This window comes from Lepidochelys kempii, chromosome 3, assembly GCF_965140285.1.
Source record: "Lepidochelys kempii isolate rLepKem1 chromosome 3, rLepKem1.hap1, whole genome shotgun sequence".
Taxonomy (NCBI): Eukaryota; Metazoa; Chordata; order Testudines; family Cheloniidae; genus Lepidochelys; species Lepidochelys kempii.
Window position 1 is genome coordinate 211,024,770 of NC_136382.1, and position 14,842 is coordinate 211,039,611.

Consider the following 14,842-nt stretch of genomic DNA (forward strand, 5'->3'; position numbering starts at 1 on the left):
CAGACAGAGCCAAACACAGCTTCCTAATAAACAAACACACACACACTCACCTCGATAATCAAATGTGACTACATGGTAACCAAGGGAACTTAGAACCTAAACAGAAAAAGAAAGTATTTAACACACAGCCACAAACAGAGTAACGGCTGTACTGTCACTTAAACGTCACACCCAGCAACAGAGAGCTGTGTTCCACGGCACGTGTTCTAATTTATGGCAACGATCCAATATCTAGAAGAAGGGAATACGCAATGATCCAGGCAAGGGCTTGCACACATCCAATTATTTCAGATTGTAATTTTGTTTCTACTTATTTCCCCAGCCTCAGACAGAGAGGAAGAATGGTCCTGTGGTCAGAGTGGGGGCCTGGAACTCATGACACTTGGGTTCAATTCCTTGATCTGCCTTAAACTTCAATGTGCCCATCGGCAAGTCACTTAGCCTCTGTGCCTCAGTTCCCCATCTATGCAATGGGGACAATACGGGTGCTGTGAGGATAAACACATTAAAGACAGCTAGGTGCTTGGCTGCTATGGTAATGGGAGTCATAGGAGTACCTAAAATAGACAGACCATTCCACAGAGGTATTTGTTCTACATGCGCTCCCAGAAGAGTCTGAACATTTCATTGTTACCCTCATCTGGTTTTGATCAGTACTCCACACTCTTCCAGATGTGATGGCTTGAAGCAGAACCCTTAAGGTCGCTTTTTGTATAGCGCCAGTAATAAACTACAAGACGAACCACTCAAGAGCCTTACAGTCTTTCTAAATGTTCCCTTGAAGCATGAATTTTTTCTTTGAGACTGTAAATACTCACTCGGCTTTATAGTTTTGCACAAGTGACAGTGTCTTAAGGAAGCACTATTTTCATCTGTATGAACACCAGCTTTAAGTTTGCGAAAACAACAGACAACACCTTGCCTCGTATGTATCAGTGCAATCTGAAAAATCAAGCAAAAATCCAAAAGGAGACAGATATCATTCCAGCTGCAGCCTCTTCTGGAACTATTTTACCATTAGGGATTTCAAAATTCTGCTGCTGTCTACCCCACACCCCAACCTTTAGATTTTTCAGTGAAACAGTACAAAGGCTACCTTATTTGTATAATTCAAATGTACAAGCTGTTCCTACCCAGCTGATACATGGAATGTATTTTGTGGATGCTTGTGAATGTTTAATGACATTAACATGTACGATAGATCGAAAGTGGCTGTTTCAGATTTTGAATGTTTTTAACAAGCACAAACGTCTCATCTAAAACAAATTGTTCAGAAAACTGGTCTGTTATCATGAAGATTTACATTTATGTCTTAGCACTGATGACCCTTGTAAATTCTGTTGCAAACAAGCAAAAAATTGCCACATTAACAAAGGAATTTGTTTTTAAAATGCCTTAGCAAAAGTGATGTTAAAGTTCCAGATTTTAATCACTTTGTACCAACTTACAACATTTTAAAGGACCTACAGTGGCTAAAGTCTATTTTGGCATTTTTAGGTCTTGTCTACACCAGACAATTGGAGCAATCAGGGCAACTCCTTTGTGTGAATACTTTGAAACTAAGAGTGGCCTGTTCTAGTCATCAGGCACATGGCTATTAGCTTTACAAGACTGATTTACTCTGACACATTCAGTGTGGTGCACTGGGGGATAGCGGGTAAGGAAAGGCTGGCTCTATATATTTTTCAAGAACTATAAACAGAACCTTTTTGCTGTCATGCCCCTGGATGGTACACAGGACAATGTCTTCCCTACAACTGTTTGTGCTTGTGTCCAATAAATACGTAGTTCCAAGACACAATGCTCTCATTGTTTCAATTACTGCTGTGAACAGGACAGGCCTGTGATATGCAGAACAAAGAAGCCTGGATCAGCTCTCCAACACCACAACAAAGGTCACCAAAAGAACAGGGTGACAGTAATTACGTATAAGGCTACGATTTCGTCACAGAGGTTGCGGGAGTCACTGATTCCATGATTTCCAGAGACCTCAGTGCCATTAGGGCACCACAGCAGCCCAGCCGACGTGGGACCTCTGCAACTGACCAGCCAGTGCGGGCCCCCAAACTCCCCAGTCACCACAGGCAGCGGGGGGACCCCGGCAGCTCCCCAGACCTGCAGGGTGGCAGGGAATCCCCCCCCACCCCCCAGCTCCCACCCCAGAGCTCCTCAGCCACCCCTGGCAGCAGAGGAACTCCAGCAGCTGCTGCTGCTGGCAGGAGCCCCTCCCAACCCCCATGAGCGGCAGGGCGCCCCCAGCTGCCACTGGCAGCAGGGGGACCCTTGACTATAGGGATGACAGTCTCTGAAGCTGGATGCGTGTGAGGGAACTGAGTTCCCTTTTATAGTCCTAAACAGTGTAATCCATAATCATATATGTGCCTATACAGTGCTTTTCATCAGCTAACCCTGAAGTGCTTTAGAAATTATTATGCCAAGACACCAGGGTGCGTTTAGGGGAGGGGCAGAAACTCAACTTCAACAGAGCACTGTCAGTGGACATCGCAGGTATGTCTCCACTCCCACATCACCAACTTTCCTATTGGTCTTAGCAGGTACGTGTCTAAGGATTTGCGTTTTCTTCTTCCCTGGCACCACCACCCAACTACCGGCACTGAGAAGGGCTGCTCCACTCCATTTCTCTCTCCTTCCTCTAGCTTACTCATTGTTGTTTCTCAATTTTTCTAGTGATCTTCTTCACACCCCACCAAAATAATCACCCCCGAACATCTGATGCTCATCTAGTTTCCATGCAGCAGAGTGATGTTATCTTGATCTCATTGCTGCAACCTGCAAGACATACCAAGTTGCTCAGAAATTTGTAATCTGGGCAAGGGAAGTTAGGGAAAACTACCTGAACTGCTCCATCTTTTCTAAGCAGCTCTGGTATTTTCCAGACTCTGGGCAACTCCACTGATGCTCAGAACCTACAGGCAGCCTCAAAGAAAGGGGCCAGAACCTAGCCAATTTGAGTTTGCTGCTACATGCACTTACAGAGGTTTCTTTTTTACATACCATTGGCAAATGGACCAAGTATAATTTTTGAGTCCAGCTGTTACAACATATTTTAGATAAGCTGACTGAGGCAGGCAGGTTAAGTGACTTGTCTAAGGTCATGCCACAAGGCAGCAGCAGAGCCAGGACTAGAACCCAAGTGTCTGCACACTCAGTCCTCTGCTATATCCACTAGACTATGCACAGGCTCCATTTATTTCAGCAGTTGTAGTGTGTTTTTTAACTTTCTTGCTCATGTATACAATAACTACAAAGCTAATTTGTCCATTTGGGCAAATGGAAAATGTCTTACAGAATGCAGTGGTTCCCAGGAAACTAAAAATCGAGATGATATTTTCATTACGTTCTCTTTAAACACTAGGTGCCATGTTGCCGAAACTCAGTTGCTCTTTGTTTTGGAGGAAAAGAAACAGTCATCTGCCTCTTTTGAGTTGCCAAATTGCGCTGGATAAGTGACCTGACTTAAGAAGGCTTTGCTAAAGGGAATTTCACAGGATAAGCAGCATGGCAATCAGATCGTTTTACAGGCACCAGCACTCTGACACCAATATAAAGGGAAAGATATAATCTATAAAACCAGGAGAGAATACTCACAGGCTTGTAGAACTAATTCGTTTTCTATAAAAGTACAATAAGACCAGGATATTTTGTGATGACACGTTTAGTGCTTTTATTTGCTCAATCTGTGTAATGCAACAGTTTGGAGGACGCATGGAGTCACTTACCTTGTAAAGTTCCACACGGTGATCCCCTCCTCTGTGAAAGGAAATTTAGGGAAAGAGGAGGAAAAGACATTAGTATTTAAGATTCCAAAGGCACTTATCTTCAGAGTTGTACTTTTTCCTCCAGGTCTCTAATTAAATATGGACAAATGCTGGTATTCTACAAATATACATTTTAAATACCTTACCTAACTATTGCATTCCCTGTAGTGTAGACACTCTCTAAAGTGGATGTTGGCTTCAAAAGAACATGGGTGTTAATGAACTCTGAAATGTGCCAATACTCTTTGGAATAGGGCAGTGGTTCTCAAACCTTTGTACTGGTGACCCCCTTCAAATAGCAAGCCTCTGAGTGCGACCTCCCCCTTATAAATTAAAAACACTTTTTAATATATTTAACACCATTATAAATGCTGGATGCAATACAGGGTTTGGGGTGAAGGCTGACAGCTTGCGACGCCCCATGTAATAACCTCGCAATCCCCATGGGGTCCCGACCCCCAGTTTGAGAACCCCTGGAACAGGGTGACCATATAGCAAGTGTGAAAAATCAGGACAAGGGGGTGGGAGGTAATAGGAGCCTAAAAAAGAAAAAGCCCCAAATATCAGGACTGTCCCTATAAAATCAGGACATCTGGTCACCGTACTTTGGAATATACAGATTGGTAAGGAAAAGGGGACAGACACAGAGATAGGATGGTAAGCTTGCCCATACATGCTGATGTCTGCGGAAACCACTGATGTAAGGTCCTACCATACTAATGGTTTTTAGGACCCCAGAACAAAACCCTGAGAATTTACACACACACACAAAAAAGGTATCTACAGTTACTCTGGATTTATAAAATGCTCCTATCCTATGCTCTAAACACATATCCAGTATAAACACAATAACAAAACTTACACAAACTCATCAACTGCTCTCTCTGCCTTTGTTTTCCTTTCCTCAACATGAAATTATAAAATGAACTGACGGCAGCATCTGGCATTCGTGTTTCGGCTGCGCATGAGCAAACTGGCATAGCCAACTTCTCACCGCTATTTTCATTCCGCAGCTTACGTGGCCAGACATTTGACAATGCTGGAAATAAGTGCTCCCTTCCCTCCCACACTTGACCCAGTAAGTTCAAAAGCCTCTTCCCACTCCGCGAAGCATATGGAACACTCATCCTGTCTCTCTCATACCCAGACCTCTGGGTGAAGGAGTGTGATAGACAATGCATTGGAAAGGCAACTGATGACAACTCATTCCAGCAGTAAATCCAACGTAGTCAGTTCTCCCTTCCCCACACTTATTAAATCCAAAGTATTTCCATTTTTAAAAACAGGTGTTATTTTTTAACCCACAGAAACAAACTGCTCTGGCATTATCTGGCCCGATTTTGGAATCCAATGTAAACAAGAATACATACAATTAAAGAAATGCTATCCCTCTTTATAACTGATACTTGTTCCTTACCTAGTTCCTGCATTTCCGTGCAAGTAAAGGATTACAGGATGGTTGGATCCCAAAGTGTCCTCATACCATGGCTGGCCTTTGCTTTGAGCATCCTTCCATAAGGCTGCAGGAACGGTGTGCCTAGGTACGAAGACAGAAAATTAATATGGCTTGGTTACTCAACTTTTCACACTCTGGATCAGAGATTTATTTACCTCAGTAGGACTCAAGTGCAGCCAGACACATGTAATGCACAAATTATTTTGGATATCAACTAAGCCTTTGAAATAGCAAACACTACATGCTGCATATCTGTACTTTTCAATCCATTTGTACTATATTATAGCTCAGTGGTTACAATACAAGTAGGCAGAGTCAGGCCAGCTGCTATGATTTTCCCATCTAGCTCGGGAAAGCTCAAGATTCAGCTTCTAAAAGTAGTCTTCACCAAAGCTCTCCTTTAAGACAAAAGGTTAGGAAAATGTATCCATGTCTTGCCCCAAAATTTCCTTTTTTGGAATAATGAGGTTGACAGATCCATGATATTGGGTCCTCTGCTCTATGCAAGCTTAGAGGCAGACCAAACTTGTCAGTGGTTGGGGAGGCATAGCTCCACCTCTGAGCCAGTTGAGGCATTTCCATGGCCTCGGGAAAAAAACTAAGCACTCCCTGGGTATGTCATCACTTCAAAGGAAAGCCCACAGCACCAAGTCTCTCAGTCCATGACCTGGTTTGGGTACAAGGCTAAAAATAGCAATGTCTGACATTCCAACTTGGTCTACCTGCAAGGATGCACAGCTCAGACTATGCAATGTCATGGATCTGTGGACCTCATTACAAATAAAGAATTTTATGTTATAGGCTATTATTGCACCATTCAGAAGAGGATACTCCTTCCAATCAGTTCAAGTTTGAAAGACCCCTATCCTGTCACTGTATCAGTGTGATGACACACAAACTACAATACAAACTCAAACGGACTCCCAGGATTCATTAATTTGACTTCAGTGGGTGGATCACTAAAAACTAGCCCCATCTCACCCATCCCCCATGAGCTGCCTAACCTTTCTTTAGCTGGTTGCTACTCTGATATACATCTCAACTCTGTAGTGAGTGTCAGAGGGGTGAGCCGTGTTAGTCTGTATCCACAAAAACAACGAGGAGTCAGGTGGCACCTTAAAGACTAACAGATTTATTTGGGCATAAGCTTTCACAGGTAAAAAACCCACTTCTTTTCCATGCATCTGAAGAAGTGGGTTTTTTATGCACTAAAGCTTATGTCCAAATAAATCTGCTAGTCTTTAAGGTGCTACTGGACTCCTCGTTGTTAACTCTGTAGTGATCTCTCTTCTTTTTAAGACAGAGGAAACTTTCTTCATGGTTATAAAAAATTAGAAAAAAAACAGGTGCACTGAGAGAGAATAGAAAGCTATCAGTAAAGGTAGATGTTCAAAACTAGCTCACTAGACTAGTCATCTTGAATGCTGACCGGCTCAAAAAAAGTTTATGTAGCACCAGTCACAGCATCTGTAAGCCTCAGATGACGCACTGAGAACGCAAGAAACTGCCTATAGTTAAGCACCTTAAATTCTTCTCCATGAACTAAAGTGACAACTGAATTTCAGTTAAAAAAAAAAAAAAAAAAAAAACCACCACACAACAACCACCCCCCAATACTGATTTGTGCTGGTTAGAATATGAGCAAAGCCTCTTCATTCCCCAACTCTCTAGAGAACATTTTTCCTCCCACACTCTGAATACTCTGATCCTCTGTTTCTACATTCCACTGCAATGATTTTACAAAACTGAAAAACATGAAGACATGGATGGTGAGCAAACCTCTAATTCATCAGCTCACCTCCACAGTCCAGGGACATGACCTGTCTAGCAATGCAGGGCAACACCTTCAAATTTCCAAATTAGAAAACTTCCCTGCATTCATGATTTATCTGTGTTTCACATGCTGCTAAAACTTAGTTCAGTTGAGGTCCAGAGATTTACATACCTTTTAGCATGAACTCTGCCCCTAAGCTGAGAAAGATACACACATGCACAGATGAGCGTAAGCAATGGTCATGACCATTGACTAGAAAGACAGTTGTTGAGAGACAGGGTTTCTGCACTGGGATCCAAAGTACTATCTCCACACTAAGGATACAGAGGACATGCTAAGGGATGTCAGGGGGAGCATAATTTTACATACCAGACTCCAATGGATACATCCTCCTCTGGCTGAAGGTAATAATTATAGGTGTGGTTTAAGCCTTGATCCTGTGGCCTTTTCAAGTCAATGAAATATGGAACCCTCACTGAAACACAAAGGAAAGAGTGAAAGGTCAGAAACTTGAACTTTTAAATTCCATTTTCTTGCAAGTCAACACCGCTAATTGCAATGCAACTCTAAAACCTGTCCAAAAAACCGCAACGTGTTTGGAGACTAATTTTACATTTGTCTGTTGTGCCAAAAAGACATTTTGTCGCAGGTGAAAATGGGTAACTGGCTACAAGTACTGGGAAGGTATAAGCATCAAGGAAGGAAAAGAATTGCTCAGAATGGTACAAAACAGGTATAACTGGAAGTAATGGGATGAAATGAGGAAAAAGGAAATTCAAGGAGCTTTTCCTGATATTTAGCCTCATGGTGGAGAGCCATTAAATTGGGAGCAGTCTTTCAAGTGGAAGCCCTGTAACTTGAGACATATAAAAATTAGACTGGGAAAAGCATTGTTTTTTAATTTTTATATTTACATAAGAATGGCCAGGCTGGGTCAGACCAAAGATCCATCTAGCCCAGTACCCTGTCTTCCAACAGTGGCCAGTGCCAGGTAACCCAGAGGGAATGAACAGAACAGGTAATCATCAAGTGATACACACAATCTTTGTCAAGGTAGACTGATTTAAATCAAAATGACTTAAAATCACTGATTCTAACCACTATTTAAATCAGCAATTAGGAAACCCTGATTTAAGTAATTTATGGTTTGGGTTTTTTTTGCATTTTTACTTTTTAGTCATTTTCCTAAAGAAAGATAGTCATTCACTGGTAACCATTAAAACATGTTAATTTGCAACTAAATATATGCTTTACACTAAATTTGATGCTTCTTTTTGCTAAGCAGGAGGATATGCTAGATCTATACATAGTTTGATGCTTCTTTTTGCTTTTTTGCTTTACACATGCTAACTACTGTGTTAGGAGTGACTTAAAGGACTAATACTGTATAGACGGAATAAGTTCCCCTCAGACAGGTATTCCACAATTTTCCATTACAAGGTCTCTTGTGCCTCTCTCTGAAGCACCTAGAGTTAGTGTGTCTAGGGCAGAGTTTTGTCAGTACAGGTGCTAGTCAGAGGTGTGGGTATGGTCAGGAAACAACCCCCACCCCACCCATATTCCCACACATAGACCAATGCTGGCAAAATCTTCTGCCTCGATGCAGCTATCAGAAGAATGCTTCTGTCAGCACAACTAACCTTGTTCTGGAAAGCAGTGTTACTAGGCTAACAGAAAAACTCCTTGTCAGTATAAGCTGCATCTACACTGGGAGCTCTGGTGGTATGGCTATGCTGGCAAAGCATTTGTAGCATAGATAAGGCTTGAGACAATACAAGACTAAGACTGCTGATCTGATAATATGGAAAATCCTATGCAGTAGTATTTGCAAGTGATGGTGTAAATGTGCTGCTGACGAGTCAATGTTTCTTCTACTACAGCCAGTACGTTTTCCTAAAAATGCTTTTGCGTGAGGAACTGCAGTCTGGAAAATTAATGCGCTGTCAACAATTTCAGTTGTTTTCAATTGAAATAGGATCTTGATCATCTGAATACTCTCCATATGCATCTTTAATAATCCCTTTACAGATTACATTCTATTTTGTTTTCTTTTCCCACAGGTATAGTCTTTGATCATTTCAGATTAAGAGGCTAATTGGAGTTTGGCTACTATATCTATATAAAAACATATTGTTACGCACAATTAGCATTTAAGCCATAAACTTGAAGAGGCTACCTGCCTCCTAATTCACAAAACCTATAAAAAGGCACATCCTTCACAAACCATAACTGGATGGGGGAACAAATATCACAACAGTTAAACAAATTCAGAGCTTCTTAATGCACAGAAGTGGGTTTTTTTTTTATTTGCTAATTATTTTGGGCAGTTCCCACCATGGAATTTTGATGGACACCAAAAATACAGCTGCCTCACATATGAAAAAGCAGCCAACACCCTACGCCTTAGTTGGCTGAAGTACAATGGCCAAAGGATTTTTCCAGCTTTTTTGCACAGGACAAAGTAGGGAGCACCAATACACATTTGTCACACATGGGTGCAATTGTCAGACTAACATACACAAGTAGGAAGACAAATACAGTGTCTGATTTGCTAAAAAAATTTTAAAAAGCAACTCTGGCAAAAAAAAAAGTTTTATCAGCTTCATTTAAAAAAGAAAAAGAGAGAGAGAGAGAGAGGAAAAAAGGACATGAGCACTTACCAAAATTTAAGAAGACCAGCTTCACCTGAATAGCAGGACAAAGTTTGACTAGAAACGGAATGGCTATGTATATTCCCAACAACCAGATTAACAACTTCCGTAATCGGAACCACAATCCATATCGCCTGTAAGAGGAGAAAAGAAAAGTAAGATGTCTGAATATGGATTTTAATACTTGACTTTATACAGCCATTCCTTAAAAAAGGACAGTATATTTCTATAATATACATGCACATAAAGGAAATAAACAAAGTAGCCATATTATTTAGACTGATAACATCAGGACAGGAAAATAAGAGATGCAGTCCAAAGAACAGAACAAAAGATTTCCACAGCTTTTATTTTTTCTGCTGACTTTCCAGATTTCCGAGTCTGTGGTGTGGAGGAGGTAGTTTGCATAACACTGCTCCTCTGATCTTTGCTTGAAATATATTTGAGTGCACTTCTTGTTGGAATCATTAAGAGACAGATTCTGATCTCAGTTACTTTGCTGTACTTCTGGAATAACTACTTTGAAGAAAGATACACTGAAGTCAATGGAGTTACACCATATTCATTGCAGTGTAATGGAGCAGACCCTGGCTCTAAAACAGCAAGCCTCTGAGATTACACAGTTGTCTTACATACATACACACACTTACAAGTTAAATGAACAAACAACAAATCATTGTTTAGAAAATATTGAATTACTCAAGTGAGTTTATCTATAATCATTTATTTATTTTACTGAGTCCAAACAGATGCCAGGCACCTTACAGCAGAGTGAGAGTCTTTTGTCCCTACCCTAAAGGGCATACAATCTCAATAAGACAAGAAAGAAAAAACAAAATAAAGGGGTGGATGAGCAGAGACAGTGGACAGGGTAACAAGATTACTCAAGGCCTAGTTTATTATTTATTAAACTCTGATAATTGTGCTTGGCACTGTACTAGGCACAGAAGACTACATAGTTTCTGCTGTGAAGAACATGCACTCTAAATAAGGTAATAGTTAAAAAAAAAAAATCACTCGTGTCTTTTTAAAAGAAGAATCAGGCTGTATATTCCTAGATTGGTAAAAACTACTCATGTCCTTTAAGTTTTTCCTGCCTTAATTTTGATAGCTTTCCTGTACCTGACATATAGTCTAATGCAGGGGTGGGCAAACTACAGCTCGTGGGACCATCCTTCCCGGCCTCTGAGCTCCTGGCCAGGGAGGCTCACCCCCGGCCCCTCCCCCACTGTCCCCCCTCTCCCGCAGCAATGCCGCCGTGTGGGCAGCATGGCTTGTGCCTGCCCACCTCCCAGGCTTTCAAATAAGCCTGTCCTGCTGCTCTGAACGGCATGGTAAGGGTAAGGGTAAGTTGGATTAAGGGGCAGGAGGCCCCGGGGGGCAGTCAGGGGACAGGGGAGGTTGGATGGGGTGGAGGTTCAGGGGAGGGGAGCGGTCAGGAGACAGGGAGCGGGGGGGTTGGATAGGGTGTGGGGTTCCGGGATGGGGCGAGGATAGGGGTTGGGGCAGTCAGGGAACAAGGAGCAGGGGGGTTGGATAGGGTGTGGGGTTCCGGGATGGGGCGGTCGGGGACAAGGAGCAGGGGGGGTTGGATGGGTCGGGGGTTCTGAGGGGGGCAGTCACCAGGCTGTGTGGGGAGGCACAGCCTTCCCTACCCGGCTCTCCACACCGTTTTGCATGTAGTGGTTACTCTGAAGATGCACAAGAACAGATCTTTCGAGTAAAGTGTTGTCATTTTTCCAAGGTCACCTTTAAAAAATAAACACACTTAAAAGGCATGGAAGACAACAAGCTAAAAGTTATATTCTGCCCAACTAAGAGGATATTTATTATTTAATACAGGAAATATTTCTATAAATAACAGGAGGACAAAGGTTTCTTATATGAGATCTCTGATAAATCTGGGTTGAGCTTTGAACAGCTTCAAAGTAAATACAACTTCCCACAAAAATTTTACTTATATTTGCAAACCATTTTTTTCAGAGTTTTTTCTAAGAAGATACCAACTCCAACAAATAAGATCTTCAGACCCTGAATATCTTCTCTCCAAAAACAAGTTGATTATTAGACACTAAAACAGTATATACGCAGTACTGCATTTATAAATATTTGTTGATGAACATCCACTAGCCAGGTGCAGTGGAGAAACCAGCCCAGACCTTAATCAGTAATGCCTAAAATCCAAATAAAATTCTTTATGCCATTCAGATTTCCTTGCTCTGTACCGACAGATAGTTGTAAAGCTGATATACCAGCAAACTATGTTCCATATACTGAGGACAAAGTGTAACTAGTCCTCAGTACCTGGAATTGTCTGCATATGAAAGCAGAGGTCAGTTATTACAATATGCAAGGTGCTATTCATCTCATATGAGCTGTTTATAGGAGCTGACACAGGAAATGTGCCCAAAGCAGAGCTAAACGCCATAACACTGAAAGACTGGGAAGAATCAAATCCCTGGATCTCTTTTCCAGCTCTTATCACTCAAAATGTTTCTCAAGTAATTTTAAATATTCCTCCAACCAGCCCATATCCTGAATGGTTCAACAGAAAGCTACTTTAAATTCTGGGTCCTCCTGTCCAGAACTCTGCAATGAAGAGGTGAACAAGAAGCAAAACTTCCATTACATTTCTAAGCCTTACCCCCAGTTGCCATATTCTCTAGATATTAGGAATGCGGAGGGGAGGGAGCTGGTGGGGGTAATGTGGAAAAACAAGGGAAGGGGAATGGTAACTGAGCAGTGGACTAGGCATTAAGTTGGCCCCAAAACACACACACTGTGTCGACATCAGAGCACAAGCTCCATAACTGGCCAGTGACTTTCTGCCCATTTGTATCTGACATGCTGGGAACCAACCCTGCTTCTGGACAACAGAAGAGAACAGAAGAACCCACATGGGCTCTGGGTTCTTGTGGTAGTAATAGAACCCACTAGTCTTGCCTACCTACAAGGTGGCCATGCTTGAGAGGAGCCTATCAGCTGTACTCCCTTACCCTCATACACAACCAACTGGAACCTTGATAGAAGCCTTATGGGTTACCCAGGACCAAAGCCCTGAAGCAGGACCTTGTGGGCACACGGGACCCCAGTAACGAGCAAGTATTGCAAGAATGAGGAATCGGTCAGCACTGTGCTCAGCTGATGCGGCAACTCATGGTGTCAGACACCATCAGGTGATCAAGGGACATCTATCTAGAACACATCACCAAACATCGGCAATACTGGAGTGCCAGTGAGAAGCAAAGTCGGGAAAGTAACTGACAAACTTCCCTGATGGATTGTATTTTCTAAGGGACAACCTATCCTAAATTTTCAAATCACTGAGGGACAATCTACACTCATTCCTATATTTGCATTTTACAGTCAACTCTCTGTATAACTTTTCAGGAGTGATATACCCAAATACTTGGATGCTAATATCTAAACTTTGTCATTAAATTTATTCACCTAAATTTTGGTTATTACAGATTATGTACTATATGTATCTTATGACTTTTAAACCAAACTTTGTACTTTTGGATAACCTAAGCACTACACCCAGATGTACAGATACTCTTTCCCTAACCTGTGTATTATATAATTTTAACATTAGCTTTAATAAAAATTTTAAATATTCCACATCCTTAAAACAAAAATCCCTCCTCACCCCAAACATTTTAAGTGTCATATAAGCCTTCTTGAAGTTGTGAGGTTTCAGATGGCTTACAGCATAGCTAAGCTTTTAGGATCAGAGGGGTAGCCGTGTTAGTCTCTATCCACAAAAACAACCATCTCCTTCCTTAGAAGTTTTTAAGGTCAGGCTTGACAAAGCCCTGGCTGGGATGATTTAATTGGGGATGGGTCCTGCTTTTGAGCAGGGGGTTGGACTAGATGACCTCCTGAGGTCCCTTCCAACCCTGATATTCTATGATTCTAACCAGGAGTCTAACGTTATCTGTTAGTCTTTAAGGTGCCACCAGTCTCGTCATTGTTTTTAAGCCTCTCCTTTTAAGTTATATTTTTAGGGATCTGCAATAAAAAGGGTTGCTCTTATTTTATTTTTATTTTTTTTTAAGTCTCCTGTTTCTCTCATTTGAGTGCTCTGTCAGTGTAACAGAATTTTCCAATTTTCTCTCCTCTCACACTCAAGGAGTTACTTTGCCATCAACCACCTACTCACCAAGGATGACTGTATGATTAGTGCCAAGGACTGGTTGTAGGAGGAAAAAGTCGGGGGGGGGGGGGGGGAGAAGGAACGAGTTGTTCTGGGGCCCAAATCCTGATCCTACTGAAGTCAACTGGAGTTTTGCCATTAATTTCAAACAAAATGGAATTTAGCCCTAAGGTCGTAGGACAGAATCCTGGACAGCTAATATACTGTTCAAGATGACACAAGAAAGAACTCTGACCCACTATCAAAATTGAGCAAGCTACAGTTTTAAGAACAATCAGGTTGCAAAAAGGGTTTGACAGAGTACCCCAGAGTACTTACGTTAGTAAAAACAGAGAAGTAAAAAGTTGATGACTCTGCATTTATCTGTCACACAGTCAGAGCACAACAATGTCTTTCATTTCCCATTTTTTGAAAGCAGAACTGAACTGAACCATGTCTTGGTTTGCTCAGCCACCCGTTCCAAATACTAGTTGTTAATGGCACATTACACCTTAGTCATTAGGGGGATGCCTGTTTAAAATGTAACCAGGCGAAAGCCTCAAGCCATCAATAGTTATAACCACTCTTCTTTCATGGACATTAAATAGATGGTACCCTACTGAAGTATGGAAATGTTGAAAATTGTAGGAGTGAAATAAACAATGTAACTAAACTAGCTATTTTCTTGCTTTGCAATATATCCACACCAAGAGAAAGAACTTCCATACTGACTTTTCTCCAACACCTTAAACTCCACTCAGAGATCAACAGGCTGCCAGTGCAGATCTCAGACTTTGCACTAGTGTCACATGTGCCGAGCAAGATGCTCTGCTCAATAAGTGAAGCGCTGGATTCTGCGCCAACTTCAGCCTCCACATGATTCCAAGGCATAGTCCCATGTAGAGCACACTGCAATTGCCTAATCTTGAGGTAACAATAGGATGGACAATAGTGTCAAGTGTCCACATGTAGAAAGAAGGGTTGCAACCACCTTGGCAGACACAGCTGGGAAAAAGGCGGACTGGGTCACTGCTGTAATGTGATTCT

At 41.8% G+C, this 14,842-nt stretch overlaps 1 protein-coding gene across 1 annotated transcript in view; it reads right to left on the bottom strand.

The window, feature by feature from the left end:
• Positions 1 to 14,842, bottom strand: part of ABHD12 (abhydrolase domain containing 12, lysophospholipase) — a 50,783-nt gene that overhangs the window by 19,373 nt on the left and 16,568 nt on the right. The window contains exons 2-6 of the mRNA XM_073339952.2: positions 9,670 to 9,794; positions 7,379 to 7,484; positions 5,197 to 5,316; positions 3,741 to 3,771; positions 51 to 96 (exon numbers count right to left, since the gene is read on the bottom strand). Of these exons, the coding sequence (XP_073196053.1) occupies positions 51 to 96; positions 3,741 to 3,771; positions 5,197 to 5,316; positions 7,379 to 7,484; positions 9,670 to 9,794 (428 nt within the window). The remainder of the gene's footprint in view (positions 1 to 50; positions 97 to 3,740; positions 3,772 to 5,196; positions 5,317 to 7,378; positions 7,485 to 9,669; positions 9,795 to 14,842) is intronic.